Source organism: Gymnoscopelus braueri (genome assembly GCF_963280865.1).
Source record: "Gymnoscopelus braueri genome assembly, chromosome: 10".
In the NCBI taxonomy this organism is placed as follows: domain Eukaryota; kingdom Metazoa; phylum Chordata; class Actinopteri; order Myctophiformes; family Myctophidae; genus Gymnoscopelus; species Gymnoscopelus braueri.
This window is the reverse complement of record NC_137611.1, coordinates 1,513,002-1,530,170: the sequence shown is the minus strand read 5'-3', so window position 1 is coordinate 1,530,170 and position 17,169 is coordinate 1,513,002. Positions and strand designations below refer to the sequence as shown.

At 44.1% G+C, this 17,169-nt stretch overlaps 1 protein-coding gene across 1 annotated transcript in view; it reads right to left on the bottom strand.

The window, feature by feature from the left end:
• Positions 1–9,756: 9,756 nt before the first annotated feature.
• LOC308092829 (ephrin type-A receptor 3-like) overlaps positions 9,757–17,169 on the bottom strand; it is a gene marked incomplete at its 5' end in the record, with an annotated part of 150,267 nt that continues 142,854 nt past the window's right edge. The window contains 7 exon segments of the mRNA XM_080438928.1: positions 9,757–10,214; positions 11,453–11,590; positions 14,919–15,025; positions 15,028–15,047; positions 15,050–15,113; positions 15,401–15,486; positions 15,489–15,549. Coding sequence (XP_080295054.1) covers positions 10,115–10,214; positions 11,453–11,590; positions 14,919–15,025; positions 15,028–15,047; positions 15,050–15,113; positions 15,401–15,486; positions 15,489–15,549 — 576 coding nt within the window. The 3' untranslated portion in view covers positions 9,757–10,114.

The following is a 17,169-nucleotide window of genomic DNA, read 5'->3' as shown; positions in this document are numbered from 1 at the left end:
TGATCGGCTGTAGCTTCAAGATGGCGGCACGGATTTGGAAACTGTTTTCGCTCGCCGTTTCTCACGGATCCGCTGTGTGTTTAGAACCAAATGAACGCGCACTTTTAACTTATTTAGCGAGGTCTGTGGCGACATGAAAAAAACTAAAAAACAACAATAAAACGCTGGCACTGGTGAGTACATTATGAGATTAAACTCTGGCATGGAATGTGTTAAGGAGAAGTTTTAGTTTTTGTTGCATTCCTAAGTCAATAACTTGATGTCTCCGGTCCTACCGGAGAGACCGCCGGTTATCACATTATTGTCTCAGGAAGAAGACAAAAACTCCATGAATTCAAGGCTTCATAGGGTGTGTAACTGATAGAAAATAAGCAATGTTTTTTGGTGAACCTTTAACTCATTGACTGCCAGAGTTAAAACCTCGTTCATAGCAGCCCTTGCCAGCGATTTTCGTGTTTTTTTGTTTCGTTATTTTGTTATTTAATTCACATCTAGAAAGTCTACCTTGACACTTGAATCGTTTTGATCGTTCCACCACCAGAGAGCAGCACATACCAAGCTTGATCGCCTCTCGATCACACTCGCCCCCTCCCAGACCCACTCACACAGTGAAACACATGAACCGGAAGTGAAATGTCTCAGATTCTGTTATCGGCGAAAATTACTTTGTGATACACAACGGGGATGACTGTTCGTCACCCAGACCATAGATTATAGGAGGGGAGGTCTCCGATCGCTTTTCATAGCGTGTGAAAAAACGTTTGTTTCCCTATTATGGTCGAAAATGACTGGGGGGAAAAATGTAAAACCGAAAACGGAACCCAAGTCATGGAACCGGATGCAGTGGTGGTTGAAGTAAGTGGAACCCGAAACTTAGCCTGATTCATAACAGAATAGCGTGATCAGAGCATAAAGATCAATAAAGACGTTAGATCGCATTAATGCGATCCTGGCGGCCAAGCGCGCTATTTATTAGATCGCGTTAATGCGATAATGGCGGCCAATGAGTTAAGCAGTCACTCTGTCTCCTACCAGGCAACAGTGTCTGTTTGGTTTGGGTTTAATTTGCTCTGTTTTGTGCTTCTTGCATGCATTACAGTACTGATACCACTGACCGCTCACATGCATTACAGTACTGACACCACTGACCGCTCACATGCATTACAGTACTGACACCACTGACCGCTCACATGCATTACAGTACTGATACCACTGACCGCTCACATGCATTACAGTACTGACACCACTGACCGCTCACATGCATTACAGTACTGACACCACTGACCGCTCACATGCATTACAGTACTGATACCACTGACCGCTCACATGCATTACAGTACTGACACCACTGACCGCTCACATGCATTACAGTACTGACACCACTGACCGCCCACATGCATTACAGTACTGACACCACTGACCTTTACATTACAGTACTGATACCACTGACCTTTACATTACAGTACTGACACCAGACCGCTCACACTGCCTTGTATATGTAGAGTTTATGCATTTTCTTTAGTTAAAAATACAATAACTTTCAGTTAATCCTGTGCGTGTGCGTGTGCGTGTGTGTGTGTGTGTGTGTGTGTGTGTGTGCGTGTGTGTGTCCTACCTTATCCTACAGTATCTTTGTCATGATGTTTGAGCCAATCAGTGACACAGGCTCATCCGTCACAGCTGGCCTTTTAAAAGGCCTTTTAAAAGGCCTGCTGACCTTCTCAAATGCTGCCAATAGTCATTGTTATGATGGATCAATGGTCTGAGCATGTGGCTCCCAGTGGCTCCGTGTTCACTTATCCTGTTCTCCACAATACATACAAGAGTTGACATTCTCCCTGGTGACACAGCCAGAGACTAGAAGGTCCCATCATGGCACAAACTGCTAATAATATATGGTCCCAGACAAAGGTCTCATCATGGGACCTATAGTCTAAAATATCTGGTTTAATGAAATATTTAGTATTTGGAGGAATGATGGCAAAACATTTCAAATGGTGTAACCGAAAACCTTTTTTTTTCTTCTTTTTTTTTTTTTAGAACACTTTGTACACAATTTGACAAACATTATTTAGAAAACCGACGTTTTCTCAGTATTATGCAGTGTTGGGATCATAGACTGAAAAAATAAATGGACAGCATTACCGGAAATGAATGCTATTGGTTAGGTACCTTGTCAATCAGGAGCGGGGGCGGGGAATGAATGCTATTGGTTGTGTAGATTGTCAATCAAATCATCCCGCCCCTCCTAGAGCATACCCTACTTTATCATAAAATGTAAAATAAATGGGACCATAATTTACCAGAACACATATCATGATGATTGAAAGAAGACTTTAAACTAGCGACTGGAAGCATATAGTATTCATGACAATGTTTATTAAGGAAGAAAATGTTACTACAACGCAACTACTTTATTGAAAAACCAACATGGTGCAAACTACGCTTATTTGCAACGTTTTCAACAACAATGTTAGAACATTGTGGCCCGTACGGCTAGGGTAGCCGTCCGGGTACCGTTGTGGGTTCGAATCCCGATCCCGCCGACCTTTGCTGCGCGTCACTCCCCATCTCTCTCTCTGAATGGATTCATTCATGAGGGAGATAAGGAACAGAACGGAGGCTGCATAAGGCTGCAGTTGGAGGTGGAAAGAAGAAGGTGGGAGGAGAGGGGAGATACTGAACTAATAACTCAATGTATAACCAGCTGTGTGTGTGTGTGTGTGTGTGTGTGTGTGTGTGTGTGCGTGTGCGTGCGTGCGTACGTACGACGTGATACACAGGGGGATCCTTTAGCCTAATACCAGGGTCTTAACGAGGCGTAATGGCGGTAACATGGACTGACAGCGGTCAGGTCAGTGCATTAAGAGGGTCAGCTGAGGCCAAGAGTCACTGACCCTCCCTGTCCCGTGAGACCGCATCACACACACACACACACACACACACACACACACACACACACACACACACACACACACACACACACACACACACACACACACACACACACACGCTAATTAAGACCTAGCTGCAGCATGGCCATATTGTGTCATTTTTACACTGTTATAATGAATCTCATTCCCAGCGCGATCAGCATTAATGCAGTGTATACGGCCCCATTTATTCTTCCGTCTTATGGCGGTGTTGCGGACCGAAAATAGCAGATGTACAAGCTCACGATGCGTCGCATCCGCGATGCGTTGTGAACTTATAGATCTGCTATTTTCGGTCGGCGAGGCCATCCTACAACGTTGCATAAATTAGGCATTAACTCATAAGAAAACAAGCCACATTGAAACAGCCATAGCTCTGGAATGGAGGATCACGGCCGGCCAATTTCTGTTTTCCCGGCGCTACTGGACCCCCGTGCGTGCAACGAGCCGATGTCCGTGAGGAAGGAGGTCACGGAGAATACTCCATGATTTTTCAAAGGTACAGTAAAATCGCTGTTTTGGCTGGCAAGGGGACCGTAGATTAATTAATTCACTGGCAGTGAATGAGTGAAGGGGAAATGACGATGTCGTCTGCATATCGTGCATCACCTGCCGCTTTTCTTTCTGGGCGAGTGCGGCCTCGCCCAGCCACTCAAAAGGCGTTCGGCCCCTCGGGCGTACATGAGTTAATTAAGAGAAGACCTCACATCGCTTTCATAAAGGTATGCAGTTACTGTATGTACGCTCTGTGAGTCACAGAGCAATTTAAAAATAGTTAGGTATGGAGGTGTGCATTACTGGACTGTGTGTGTGTGTGTGTGTGTGTGTGTGTGTGTGTGTGTGTGTGTGTGTGTGTGTGTGTGTGTGTGTGTGTGTGTGTGTGTGTGTGTGTGTGTGTGTGTGTGTGTGTGAGAGAGAGAGAGAGAAAAGGGATAGAGAGACAGAACTGTGAAAGGGAAACCAAAAATGTAATAAAGACACTGCAGGCTTCAGGTGAGAAATTAGAAATATTAGCATATTTATTACGGTGACATTAAGGACATCAGAATGCGTACAACCCTTTTAGAACAAGCAGCGCGTAGACACCTGCCATGGGGACAACATGAGCATGGGAGGGTGGAGAGAGGGAGAGAGAGGGAGAGAGAGGGGGAGACAGAGAGAGAGAGAGAGAGAGAGGGGAGAGAACAAGGAAAAGAGACAGAATAACTCACTAACACGTTAGGTTTAATTTGTACTTTGTTGCACAATGGTGTCAAGCTAACAACGTGCTAACAACATGCTAACAACGTGCTAACAATGTGCCGCACTGCGACGCCCTGCTAGTTTGAGAATCGCCTCTTCTCAGCACGCCACACCGTCGTACTATGAAGCATAAATGAAGCCTTTACAGTTCTGAGTTGGCGGAGGAACGGGATGGGGGGGGTTCTGATACGCTGTATCAGAACACAGAATAAAAACCAACCCACATACGGCTCACTTTGACAGGCTAGAGAGCAGTTAGAGTTGAGGAAAAACCTAAAGCAGGAAAACTCATCTGGGAATAACTGTACGTTCCTCGGAGGATGTCTAGTCTAACGCAGCAGCGGTGCTTCTTAAAATGGAGGGAGGACAGAACAGAAAATGTTCAGCGTCCAAATGATCAGGGAAGACGATGCGTGGCCTTTTAACCCTGCCACCGTGACAAAAAAAACTCAACTCGAGCTTCAATCTTTTCGTTCATTAACCCTCATATATCACTAACCCTACCATTAACAAGGAAGTGACACAAAAGGACAAAAAGCCACGTTGCGTTCAACGGGGAAAGAATCCAAACAGAGACGTGACTATTAGAGAACGTTACCAAAGAGTAACGTAAGGTCATTTGAACTCAGTGTGTGAGGGTCAAATGAGGAGCAGATAAATAAAGCTCATTCTCCGCTGTTAGCTCCGAGATGAAGGTTCCGCCGTGTTCGGTTCAGGCAGAGTCCTGGACCGGTGAACGGAACAGATTATTACTTTTTTTCCCCGCACATTGTATCCAAAAATACAAAACAGGTAGTCCTCCATGCTATCAGATGTTTGTTTTTTAAGGTTTCATGACATTCAGATTTACAAAACAGTAAAAGTCTTTATCATGGTCCTTCAAACGTGTATTAAAATGTTTTGACAGAAAAATCCACTCCAGAGAGCCATGGGAGTTTTTTTTCTCTCTGAGTTCTGAGGCCTTTTCAGCTGCAATGAAAAACAAAAACTATTTGCCTGATGGGTGTCGCTGTTGATGGATTTTGCCTGTCAATCATCGCCTCTGCTCCGCCCCCCCAAAGGAGAAGGATAAGGGAGGGGCGGGGAGGAGAGGGGGCGGGATTAATGGACTGTGACATCAAAGTCCAGGGGCCAATCACAGCACTTTTTAAAACCTCATTATTCATAAAACCCTAGACCTAGACCACAGTAAAATCCAGTGAAGGTTCAAAGTTCTGTTTTTTGGGTGTAATTGAGGTCATAAAACAAAACAAAAATATAAAAATGAATGTTATGAAACCTTTAAGCAACCCGCTTTCAGGTTCTCTCTGAATCGGGGGGGCTGTCCAGTGAGTGAGGGGTTCGCTTCATGAGGAAGACGCTTCATGAGGAAGACGCTTCATGAGGAAGACGCTTCATGAGGAAGAATCAATTCTACCGGTTTCCTAACTCTAGGGTAGATAACCACCGTCATCGTCACCTGTCAATCAAAGACGAGACTCTGCCATGCTACATTCCATTGTTCAGACCAGCCAGCCAATCACCTGTCCCCCTTTTCTCCCATGTGATCCTCCCCTCCCCCACTCCACTCCAGAAATCTCTCCTCCACAAATAAAAGTACATCATAGTCATCATCATCATTACAAACATTCTAAACATTGCAAATCAACACTGTACATATTTTACACTATGGTACAATCATATATACTGTACTGTTTATGCTGCCGTTGGTCCGATAGATAAGATAGAGAGATAGAAAAAACTGGTTTCTGCCCAACAGCAAGGAGATGCAGTTAAAAGCAGGTTCAGTGCAGTGAGCTGTGAGACATGGAGAGAGAGGACCTGGTCTGGTGATGGACCCCTGAAGACAGCAGCGTTCTGTCCCACAGCACGGAGGATTCATGTCACAGTGACACGGTGCACCCCATTCAGATGCATCGATGCATCGAATGGGACATTATCACCTTTTATCAGACCATTGAATGGGCGAAGTAGGAGACATACTGACCTACCCGTGATTTATCAGACCATTCATTGGGTGTTATCAAGACATACTGACCTACCGACGGAGATGATTTAAAAAGATCAGTTTAGGTTTTGGTTTTGGTTTCAGACCATGACGGAGGCGTGCAGTCTGAAGCGAACTGGAACCACGAGAAGGACCACCGAGGGAGCTAAAGCGAGCGAGTTGCCGTCCCGAACGTTGCGACGTTCGCTTGAGCCTACTCAGCGCCGTTGGAGTTATGTACAGATAGAGTTATGTACAGATAGAGTTATGTACCGATAGAGTTATGTACCGATAGAGTTATGTACCGATAGGCACAGAATGGTAAATGGTGTTGTGGGGACTGTGCCGCCTCCGAGTAGGTCGGTAGCTCCTGATTACGCCCAATGAATGGTCTGATAAATCGCGGGTAGGTCAGTATGTCGCCTACTCGTCGCCTACTCACCCATTCAATGGTCTGATAAAACGTGATAATCTCCCATTCAAAGCATTGAAAGCATTCGAAGCCGGTGCACAGTGATACTGTGACACTATGTCATACTGTGACACTATGTCATACTGTGACACTATGTCACATGTCTCTCTCAGTAGGTGACATGTAGCCTACAGTAGGCTACATGTCACCTACTGAGAGAGAGTAGTATCCTTAGTGACATAGTGTCACTATGTCCCTGTGACAGTGTTTAAAAACATTGTAAAGTGGAAGTTTAGCCTCCAAACTGCTCGGCTGTACGTTTACATCTAAAGCAGAGCTTCCCAACCTCTGTTCCTCGTCCTTCCTCCCCGTTCCTACATTTGACAAAAGGTGAGACCCACACGTGCGCACACGCACACGCACAGTATATAGTTTACATAGGACGAATGGCGAATGCAGCAGATCTGCTATATTTATGTTTAAACTGTGTTTGTAAATAGTGATGCCAGGTTTGATAGTGGATGAACACGCCCACTGTGATCTATGGCGTCACCCAAGGGGGGTCCGGACTGCAGGTTGGGAAACACGGATGTTTTTTTCCCCGTTTTGTTACGGTGGAAAGGTTGTCATGGATCATTTGGATAATTCAAACATGATGACATACAGATTATACACACATTAACGCTTTCTTTACACGTGTCCCCTCATAGTAGCACAGCCCAAAACCAACACTCCTTATGCTTGTATTTTATTTAAAACGGGTCCATTCTAAAGCGCCTCTATTGTTTGTTTGTTTGTTTCCTTGTAGCCTTTTCTTTAATGCAATGTCAGTGGTGGAAAGTAACTAAGTACATTTACTTAAGTGCTGTACTTAAGTACACTTCTGAGGTATTTGTACTTTACTTGAGTATTTCCAATATCCGATACTTTTTACTTCTACTCCACTACTTCTCAGAGGCAAATATTGTACTTTTACTCCACTATATAATTATTAGAAAACTTTAGTTACTGGTTACTGTTCAGATATAAATGATTATATTATGAAACATACATTAACCACTTTAGCACTATTTTATACCTAGGCTATTTGAAAATAGCCTAGGTATAAAATTGCGATGCGACGCGTTGTGAGCTTGTAGATCTGCTATTTTCAAATAATGTTGTACTTTGTACTTTTGGTACATTTTGATGACAATACTTTTGTACTTTTACTCAAGTAAATTTGGAATTCTGGACTTTCACTTGTAACAGAGTATTTCTATATTGCAGTATTGGTACTTTTACTTTTTCCACCACTGAATGCAGACAATGGAGGAACGCACTAAACCAAACAATGATGGGGGTGGCGACGGGGGGGGGCCGCGTCGCCACCCCCATCATCACGCTTGGACCAAAACATTTCCAGGTTCACCGCACATCATGGCACAACATCGTGTTATCCACATCATGGCACAACATCGTGTTATCCACATCATGGCACAACATCGCAGAAACATTTTAACACATTCTAAAACAGCGTCGACTTTGCCACGACTCTTTATATCACTCTCTACACACGACAGAAGGACTCTCTGACACACTTCAACCACGGGAAGGCAAAGTCTTGGAAGATTAACACAGTAATGCTACTATTATTGACAGATGGTCGTGACATTTTCAGCCTCCAAATATACTTTGCGATACAACGATCGCCGTCCGTCTTCGTACGATGTTCTGGTCTTTGAATTTAGAGGCCCGACCCATGCCAGATTTTTTTTCGGTTACAATGGTTATCCCGAGTTTTGACCGCCCGTTACCAACCGTTTTGACCAATATTTTATTAAAAAAGTGCACATTTGTAAAAATGTTGTTCTAATTGGTCACATAATTGCCCGCGGCGATGTCGTGTCCAAAACGTCAAATAATCGCCGATATGTCTGCCAGACGGATATACCGGTCCGGCTCCAGGTGCATTATCATGCCGATATACTTTATATAACAGTGTGACGCAGTATCTTCAACAACGCAACGCTAGCGCGGGAGTTCTAAAATGTTTTCAAATTGTTCCTTGAAAGCTGAAAATGTCACTGTGTGATTTGTGGTAATTTTTGCACCCTAAGCAGTGTCTGTCTGCATTTTTATATTCTATATATTTATTTATTTTCTCGCACAAACTTACAACATGAGTGCAGGCAAATCAGCGATCATGCACTGGTGCTATAGCTGCTGTATGTATGTATGTATGTATGTGTGTATGTGTGTGTGTGTGTGTGTGTGTGTGTGTGTGTGTGTGTGTGTGTGTGTGTGTGTGTGTGTGTGTGTGTGTGTGTGTGTGACTGACTGACTGACTGATTGACTGGGGAAGCTCTGTAACTGTGGGCAAAACATCACTCCTTCTAAAAGCTTAAATACCTCTGTCTTAACGTAAGGTTACACCATCACCCGCTCTAGTTCATCTTCATAAATGCACTCAATACGGGCACTGTTTACCCTCATATAAGTGCATTTATTCATAAAATCATCATTTTATCCTATATTCCTGAAAAAGGTCCATTTTGTTTTACCCATCAACCCCGAAACATTCATGCCATAAACTGACGTATAAGCGCTTCCTACTCTGCGTGTAGGGAGCGACGGAAGGGGGGGCGGGGCCCATAAAAATACCAGTAAAGTTACTGCTAAGGTCCGTCTACAGTATAGAAACCTAATGCCTGGTTTATGCTTGGTGGCGCACCAGTGGCGCGTAACCCGATCTTTAAGCTCACATCACAACGCGATGTGAGCTTAAAGATAGGCTAGTTTCTGTACATGCCACCGGAACGCGACTAAGTATAAAAAAGGCTTTTACCACCAATACAAACGTTAGGTCCATCTCATAATGTGTGGGCCACACAGCCCATATAAACATGTACTGTATCTACACATGTACATAAACTCTGACCTCTTTAAAAACCTTTAAAGGTGGAAAAACGCAAAACACACACAAAAAAGCTCACCTCGGAACTGAAACAAACAAACAAACAAACAAACAAAATACGAAATAAAATAAAAATAAATTCGACAACTGTACAGTCAACTTCACAGACAAGTGATGATAATTATATTCTAAGTTATTTTTTTGTTTTGTTGTCTTTGTTTTTTGTATATAATCTTGTTTGTTTTCGTTTTTTTTGTCAAAGCTGATATGAAGTGAGATGCCGGTATCCGCATCCGCAAAAAAAGTGTCTCTCTGTTGTTGCTCCGTTAACGGTGGCTTTGCGTTTTTTTTAGCTGAAAGGCTCTGAGTGCTAAAAAGCTGGTACGTTTGTGTCCATCTTGAAAACATGGGAAGTAATGGTGAAACTGCAAGGTATACAGAGTGAAACTGCAAGGGGAAAAGGTGAAGGGAGCCGAGCGTCCATGTTTGTCTCCGTTCTCTAGCGTCTCAAAAGCATCGGAGAAAGAAAGCACAACAGAGTGTCCGCTCAACGGCTCCGTCTCAGCAAAGGGAGGAATCTCTTTAACGGGAGCGTCCATTTTGGCTCGGTCTCTGTAGGGGGCGTGGCTTACGGGGGGGAGGTGTTATACGTGTACGTGCGTCCCCTGGCTCTGAAGGCTCTGCACGCTGCACAGGATCTTCTTCTGGTGGCCGGCCAGCGTCACGTCCATCTTACTCAGGTCACTGTGGAACCAACACAGAGGACAGGAGACATTCATTCACTAATTTATTCATTAGCAGTGTTGGAAGAATTCTCTTCTTTTTTTTTTACCAAGGATGCAGCGATTCATCGGTCACCATATGAGTGACCATTTGATCCTCAGACACACAGATCCAGGAGATCACGTGATCCCAAGATGTCCTCCTCCATTCACTTCCTTGTTAACCCATTAAGACCTGAGGCGAATATAAAAAAAAAATCTAAATCCAAACTGTTTTTTGGCACTCGGTGCCGCGCTATGAGCTTGTATATCTGCTATTTTTGAATAGCCAAAGAGAAAAAAAGTGACACAGACGCGTTCACGGTCTTAATGGGTTAATCAATTTAGAATTGGGGGGGGTCGCGGATGCTCAGAGAAACCCTCCGTGGTTAGCAACGATCAGGGGATGGATAGTTGAAAAGGTAAGATGAAGATACATCTCTGCTGTCAGTCTGGGCTGTATTTATTTATTTACTCTGACAGTGAATACGTTAAGGCTCTATGTATGGATTCATGTCTCGTCTGGATGAGTCCCTGAACAGTATTATTATAGTTCATCCTAGGAAGAGGACTTTGGTACTTGTCTCTGGTACTTGTGAGTCAGCCTCTATTCATGATGTTATAGTGTTTAGCTTGTTTATTTATTCTATGTGTTCTGTCTCATATAGTATGTATGTACTCGCTGAGTGTCTGGAATAAAGTTTGAATTGATTAGCAGAAGACCTGCTAGCTCTGATGAGAAGAGAAGAGAAGAGAAGAGAAGAGTGTGAAATTATTGAGAGAGCTCAGAGCTCCCAATGCACAACCCAGGTGGTTTGTTATTTCAAACCGTTTCATAATGGATATCATTTCAGGATCAACATCGAGCTTTAAGAATTTTGATTGGACAATAAATATTTATAATTGCTCCCACCACACTGAAACAAATACAATATTTAATCATTTCAGACTCTGGAAAAGTTTTTCACACACACATAGTTTTGGACATTTAAAAAATGTATTCTCTCATAAATATACAGTAGAAATATTATCCTGGGCCAAATTTTATAAAATACGTTATTCACCACAGAGCATCATTTGAAGGATCAAGGACACACACACACAGAAACAGACACACACACACACACACACACACACACACACACACACACACACACACACACACACACACACACACACACACACACACACACACACAGTGTGTGCATAAGGTCAGCTCACCTGGCGTTGATGTAGAGCAGAGAGTCCAGGGTGACGTATCCCGCTGTGGAGAAGTTGTCTTTGTACTGACCCATCTTTATGGCCTCCAGCCATTCATCTACCGTCCCCACGCTGAGCTCTGGAGTGCTGGGGTCCTGCCTGGAGACATATACAGGACACACTGTTAAACACACTGGAGTGGTGGGGTCCTGCCTGGAGACATATACACACTGTTAAACACACTGGAGTGGTGGGGTCCTGCCTGGAGACATATACAGGACACACTGTTAAACACACTGGAGTGCTGGGGTCCTGCCTGGAGACATATACAGGACACACTGTTAAACACACTGGAGTGCTGGGGTCCTGCCTGGAGACATATACAGGACACACTGTTAAACACACTGGAGTGGTGGGGTCCTGCCTGGAGACATATACAGGACACACTGTTAAACACACTGGAGTGCTGGGGTCCTGCCTGGAGACATATACAGGACACACTGTTAAACACACTGGAGTGCTGGGGTCCTGCCTGGAGACATATACAGGACACACTGTTAAACACACTGGAGTAGTGGGGTCCTGCCTGGAGACATATACAGGACACACTGTTAAACACACTGGAGTGCTGGGGTCCTGCCTGGAGACATATACAGGACACATACAGGTAATGTTACTACTGGGAGTACATTTAATAATACTACTGGGAGTACATTTAATAATACTACTGGGAGTACATTCTCACAAACATTACAGACACTCGTAGGACAATGAAAGCACATTCTTCCTCTCGTTCCAAATCTATATCTGTAGGTTTAGCAAACGTAGGTTTTTGAAAAATGGAGTATAATATAAACATGTGGAGTATAATATAAACATGTGGAGTATAATATAAACATGTGGAGTATAATATAAACATGTGGAGTATAATATAAACATGTGTAGTATAATATAAACATGTGGAGTATAATATAAACATGTGGAGTATAATATAAACATGTGGAGTATAATATAAACATGTGGAGTATAATATAAACATGTGGAGTATAATATAAACATGTGGAGTATAATATAAACATGTGGAGTATAATATAAACATGTGTAGTATAATATAAACATGTGGAGTATAATATAAACATGTGTAGTATAATATAAACATGTGGAGTATAATATAAACATGTGGAGTATAATATAAACATGTGTAGTATAATATAAACATGTGGAGTATAATATAAACATGTGGAGTATAATTGAATTCCTCTGGACGGGTCGATACGGCCAACAATTGTTGATGTGAAACATAATTATATCCCCGTCGGGGGGGGGTCCCACATCCATTACAGTTAATGAGGGGGGGGGGGGTGGGTTATTACCCTCCGTGGCAGGAATGCAATAGGAGTCACTAAGTGAATAGTTATCACTCTATGACTCTGAACGGTTCTTATGGACTTAAAGGAGTCACCTGTCAATCTCTACTGACAACCAGTCAAAACATATAAAAAGACCATTTCAAGGACCCCCTGTGTTTGACATGCATTACACCACGGACGCCCGTCTGGGACCACAATCTACCCTGTAAAATCCTCAGGGTTAGTTTAACTCTGAGAGTGTACAAATGGAACCAAATGGACCCGTAAGCGTCTCTATGATGTTTAAACTCTACAAATGCGCACAGTGTTCTGTCTACAAGCTCACAATGCGTCACGATAAGACGCATTTGTGAGCTTGTAGATCTGCTATTTTCAAAAGATTGTTTTACTTTTGAAAACTTGAAACGGGACATTCTGTGTAACAAGTACTTTTACTTTTGGTACTTTAAGTACATTTTGATGCCAATACTTTTGCACTTTTACTCAAGAATACCGGACTTTTATTTGTAACAGAGTATTTCTACATTACAGTATTGCTACGTTCACTTAAGTAAATGACTTTATGTCCTGATGATTACACATGATAGAAGCCGTGCTAACATCAACACATTTCATTCAGGCTGTTCATCTCTGTGCCATACAGAGCTGTTGACCAGCTCTCTGATGTTGTGTCATATATACTGACAATACAGAGCTGTTGACCAGCTCTCTGACGTTGTGTCATATATACTGACCATACAGAGCTGTTGGCCAGCTCTCTGAGGTTTTGTCATACTGACCATACAGAGCTGTTGGCCAGCTCTCTGAGGTTTTGTCATACTGACCATACAGAGCTGTTGGCCAGCTCTCTGAGGTTTTGTCATACTGACCATACAGAGCTGTTGGCCAGCTCTCTGACGTTGTGTCATATATACTGACCATACAGAGCTGTTGGCCAGCTCTCTGAGGTTTTGTCATACTGACCATACAGAGCTGTTGACCAGCTCTCTGATGTTGTGTCATATATACTGACCATACAGAGATGTTGGCCAGCTCTCTGAGGTTTTGTCATACTGACCATACAGAGCTGTTGGCCAGCTCTCTGATGTTTTGTCATGCTGACCATACAGAGCTGTTGGCCAGCTCTCTGAGGTTTTGTCATATATACTGACCATACAGAGCTGTTGACCAGCTCTCTGAGGTTTTGTCATACTGACCATACAGAGCTGTTGGCCAGCTCTCTGATGTTTTGTCATGCTGACCATACAGAGCTGTTGGCCAGCTCTCTGAGGTTTTGTCATGCTGACCATACAGAGCTGTTGGCCAGCTCTCTGAGGTTTTGTCATATATACTGACCATACAGAGCTGTTGACCAGCTCTCTGAGTTTTGTCATACTGACCATACAGAGCTGTTGGCCAGCTCTCTGAGGTTTTGTCACACTGACCATACAGAGCTGTTGGCCAGCTCTCTGAGGTTTTGTCATATATACTGACCATAACAGAGCTGTTGGCTAGCTCTCTGATGTTTTGTCATACTGACCATACAGAGCTGTTGGCCAGCTCTCTGAGGTTTTGTCATACTGACCATACAGAGCTGTTGGCCAGCTCTCTGAGGTTTTGTCATATATACTGACCATACAGAGCTGTTGACCAGCTCTCTGATGTTTTGTCATACTGACCATACAGAGCTGTGGCCAGCTCTCTGAGGTTTTGTCATATATACTGACCATACAGAGCTGTTGACCCAGCTCTCTGATGTTTTGTCATACTGACCATACAGAGCTGTTGGCCAGCTCTCTGAGGTTTTGTCACACTGACCATACAGAGCTGTTAGCCAGCTCTCTGAGGTTTTGTCATACTGACCATACAGAGCTGTTGGCCAGCTCTCTGAGGTTTTGTCATATATACTGACCATACAGAGCTGTTAGCCAGCTCTCTGAGGTTTTGTCATACTAACCATACAGAGCTGTTGGGCCAGCTCTCTGAGGTTTTGTCATACTGACCATACAGAGCTGTTGGCCAGCTCTCTGAGGTTTTGTCATACTGACCATACAGAGCTGTTGGCCAGCTCTCTGAGGTTTTGTCATACTGTCCATACAGAGCTGTTGGCCAGCTCTCTGAGGTTTTGTCATACTGACCATACAGAGCTGTTGGCCAGCTCTCTGAGGTTGGCCGGGTTCCTGATCAGCTTGTCCAGCGTTGTGACGATCTGACCAAACTCTGGCCTCTTGCTGCGGCCTTTCTTCCCCAGCAGTCCAGCATCAGTGGTGTAAGACCACCGGACAGTCCATGGGGCGGGGAGACGGTAGCCCCTCCTCTATCGCTTTGATCACCTAGAGAGAGAGAGAGAGAGAGAGAGAGAGAGAGAGAGAGAGAGAGAGAGGGAGAGAGAGAAAGAGAGAGTGAGGGAGAGAGGGAGAGGGAGAGAGAGACAGACAGAGGTGGAAAGAGAGCGAGATTTAAAGATTCAAGTCACTTGGTTGTTAGGGTTTAGAAGGACATCTGAAGATATCTGGCAACACTTGGCAGACCACACGCACACACGCACACACACCACACACACCACACACACACACACACCCACACACACACACCAGTACAGTACAGTATATAAACGTACATCCTGGTTGGACATCTCCCAGTAGGGTCTCTCTCCGTAGGAGACCACCTCCCACATAACGATGCCATAACTCCACACATCGCTGCGGCGGTGAACTTCCTGTAGGCGATGGCTTCTGGAGCCGTCCACCTGATGGGGATCTTCCCTCCCTGAGGACGGAAAGGGTTCAAAACACATACATTACACCTGGTGTGAGAAAGAGGACATTTTAGCAGTGGTGGAAAGTAACTAAGTACATTTACTTAAGTACAATTTTGAGGTATTTGTACTTTACTTGAGTATTTCCAATTTCCAATACTTCTACTTCTACTCCACTACATCTCAGAGGCAATATTGTACTTTTGGATCTATAAATAGAATGATATAATGAATACGGTTGGATGGATAATGAAAGTGTACACGCCGATTCAGGTGACGAAAAAGCCCATCCGTGCATCTTTTAAGTAGAGTAAACACACCAACATTTTGGCAGGTAACTGCCGAAACTAAAGAAGGCAGCCGAAACATTGGTTTGTTTACTCTGCATCCTGTAATATATTATTGTCACTTTGGTATACCAGTGTGTGCAGACGCCTTCTTGTCTTGAAGACCCACTATTTAGTTTATTCTGCTGTTGACACCAGAATAAAAACCAAGGACTTTGGTGTGGCGTAGCATTCTGGGTCTCTATAGAATAATAATAATACAGACACCGCTCTAAGGACTTTGGTGTGCGTAGCATTCTGGTCTCTATAGAATAATAATAATACAGACACCGCTATAAGGACTTTGGTGTGCGTAGCATCTGGTCTCTATAGAATAATAATAATACAGACACCGCTCTAAGGACTTTGGGTGTGTGTAGCATTCTGGTCTCTATAGAATAATAATAATACAGACACCGCTATAAGGACTTTGGTGTGCGTAGCATTCTGGTCTCTATAGAATAATAATAATACAGACACTGCTATAAGGACTTTGGTGTGTGTAGCATTCTGGTCTCTATAGAATAATAATAATAATACAGAAAGCCTGGAATGCATGGAGACAAAATTGAATAGATAAGAATGACACAAATGAGAGAACAGAAACCTGCAAGAGACGTCGCTATTCGCCGTAGCGGTCCTACCCCCCCCGATCCCCCTGACCCCCCTTGTGCTCGCTTGTCCTTCCACTTCCATCACTTCTACCTCCTCCTTCTCCTCGCTCTTGCAGGTACCAGCGCCCCTCCCCCTTCACCCCCCTTCACCCACCCCCCAACCCGATGCCTTTGTTGTCAGAGCGGAGATCAAACAGGCTTATGTGTGTGTGAGAGAGAGAGAGAGAGAGAGAGAGAGAGAGAGAGAGAGAGAGAGAGAGAGAGAGGCAGAGAGAGAGAGAGAGAGAGAGAGAGAGAGAGAGAGAGACAGAGAGAGAGGCAGAGAGAGAGGCAGGAGGACATGGATATAAATAAAGGTACTTGAGATGCACACAGAGACCATTATGACTACAGTATGTCCTACTGTAATAGGCAGGGCTGTTACAATGACACACACACACACACACACACACACACACACACACTTATAAACACGCACACGCACACGCACTGCACGCACGCACCGCACGCACGCACGCACGCACGCACGCACGCACGCACGCACCGAACGCACGCACGGCACGCACACACACACACACACACACACACACACACACACACACACACACCACACACACACACACACACACAACACACACACACACACACACACAAAGGCAGGCAGCTGCCACCATAGTGCTAAACCCAGTGC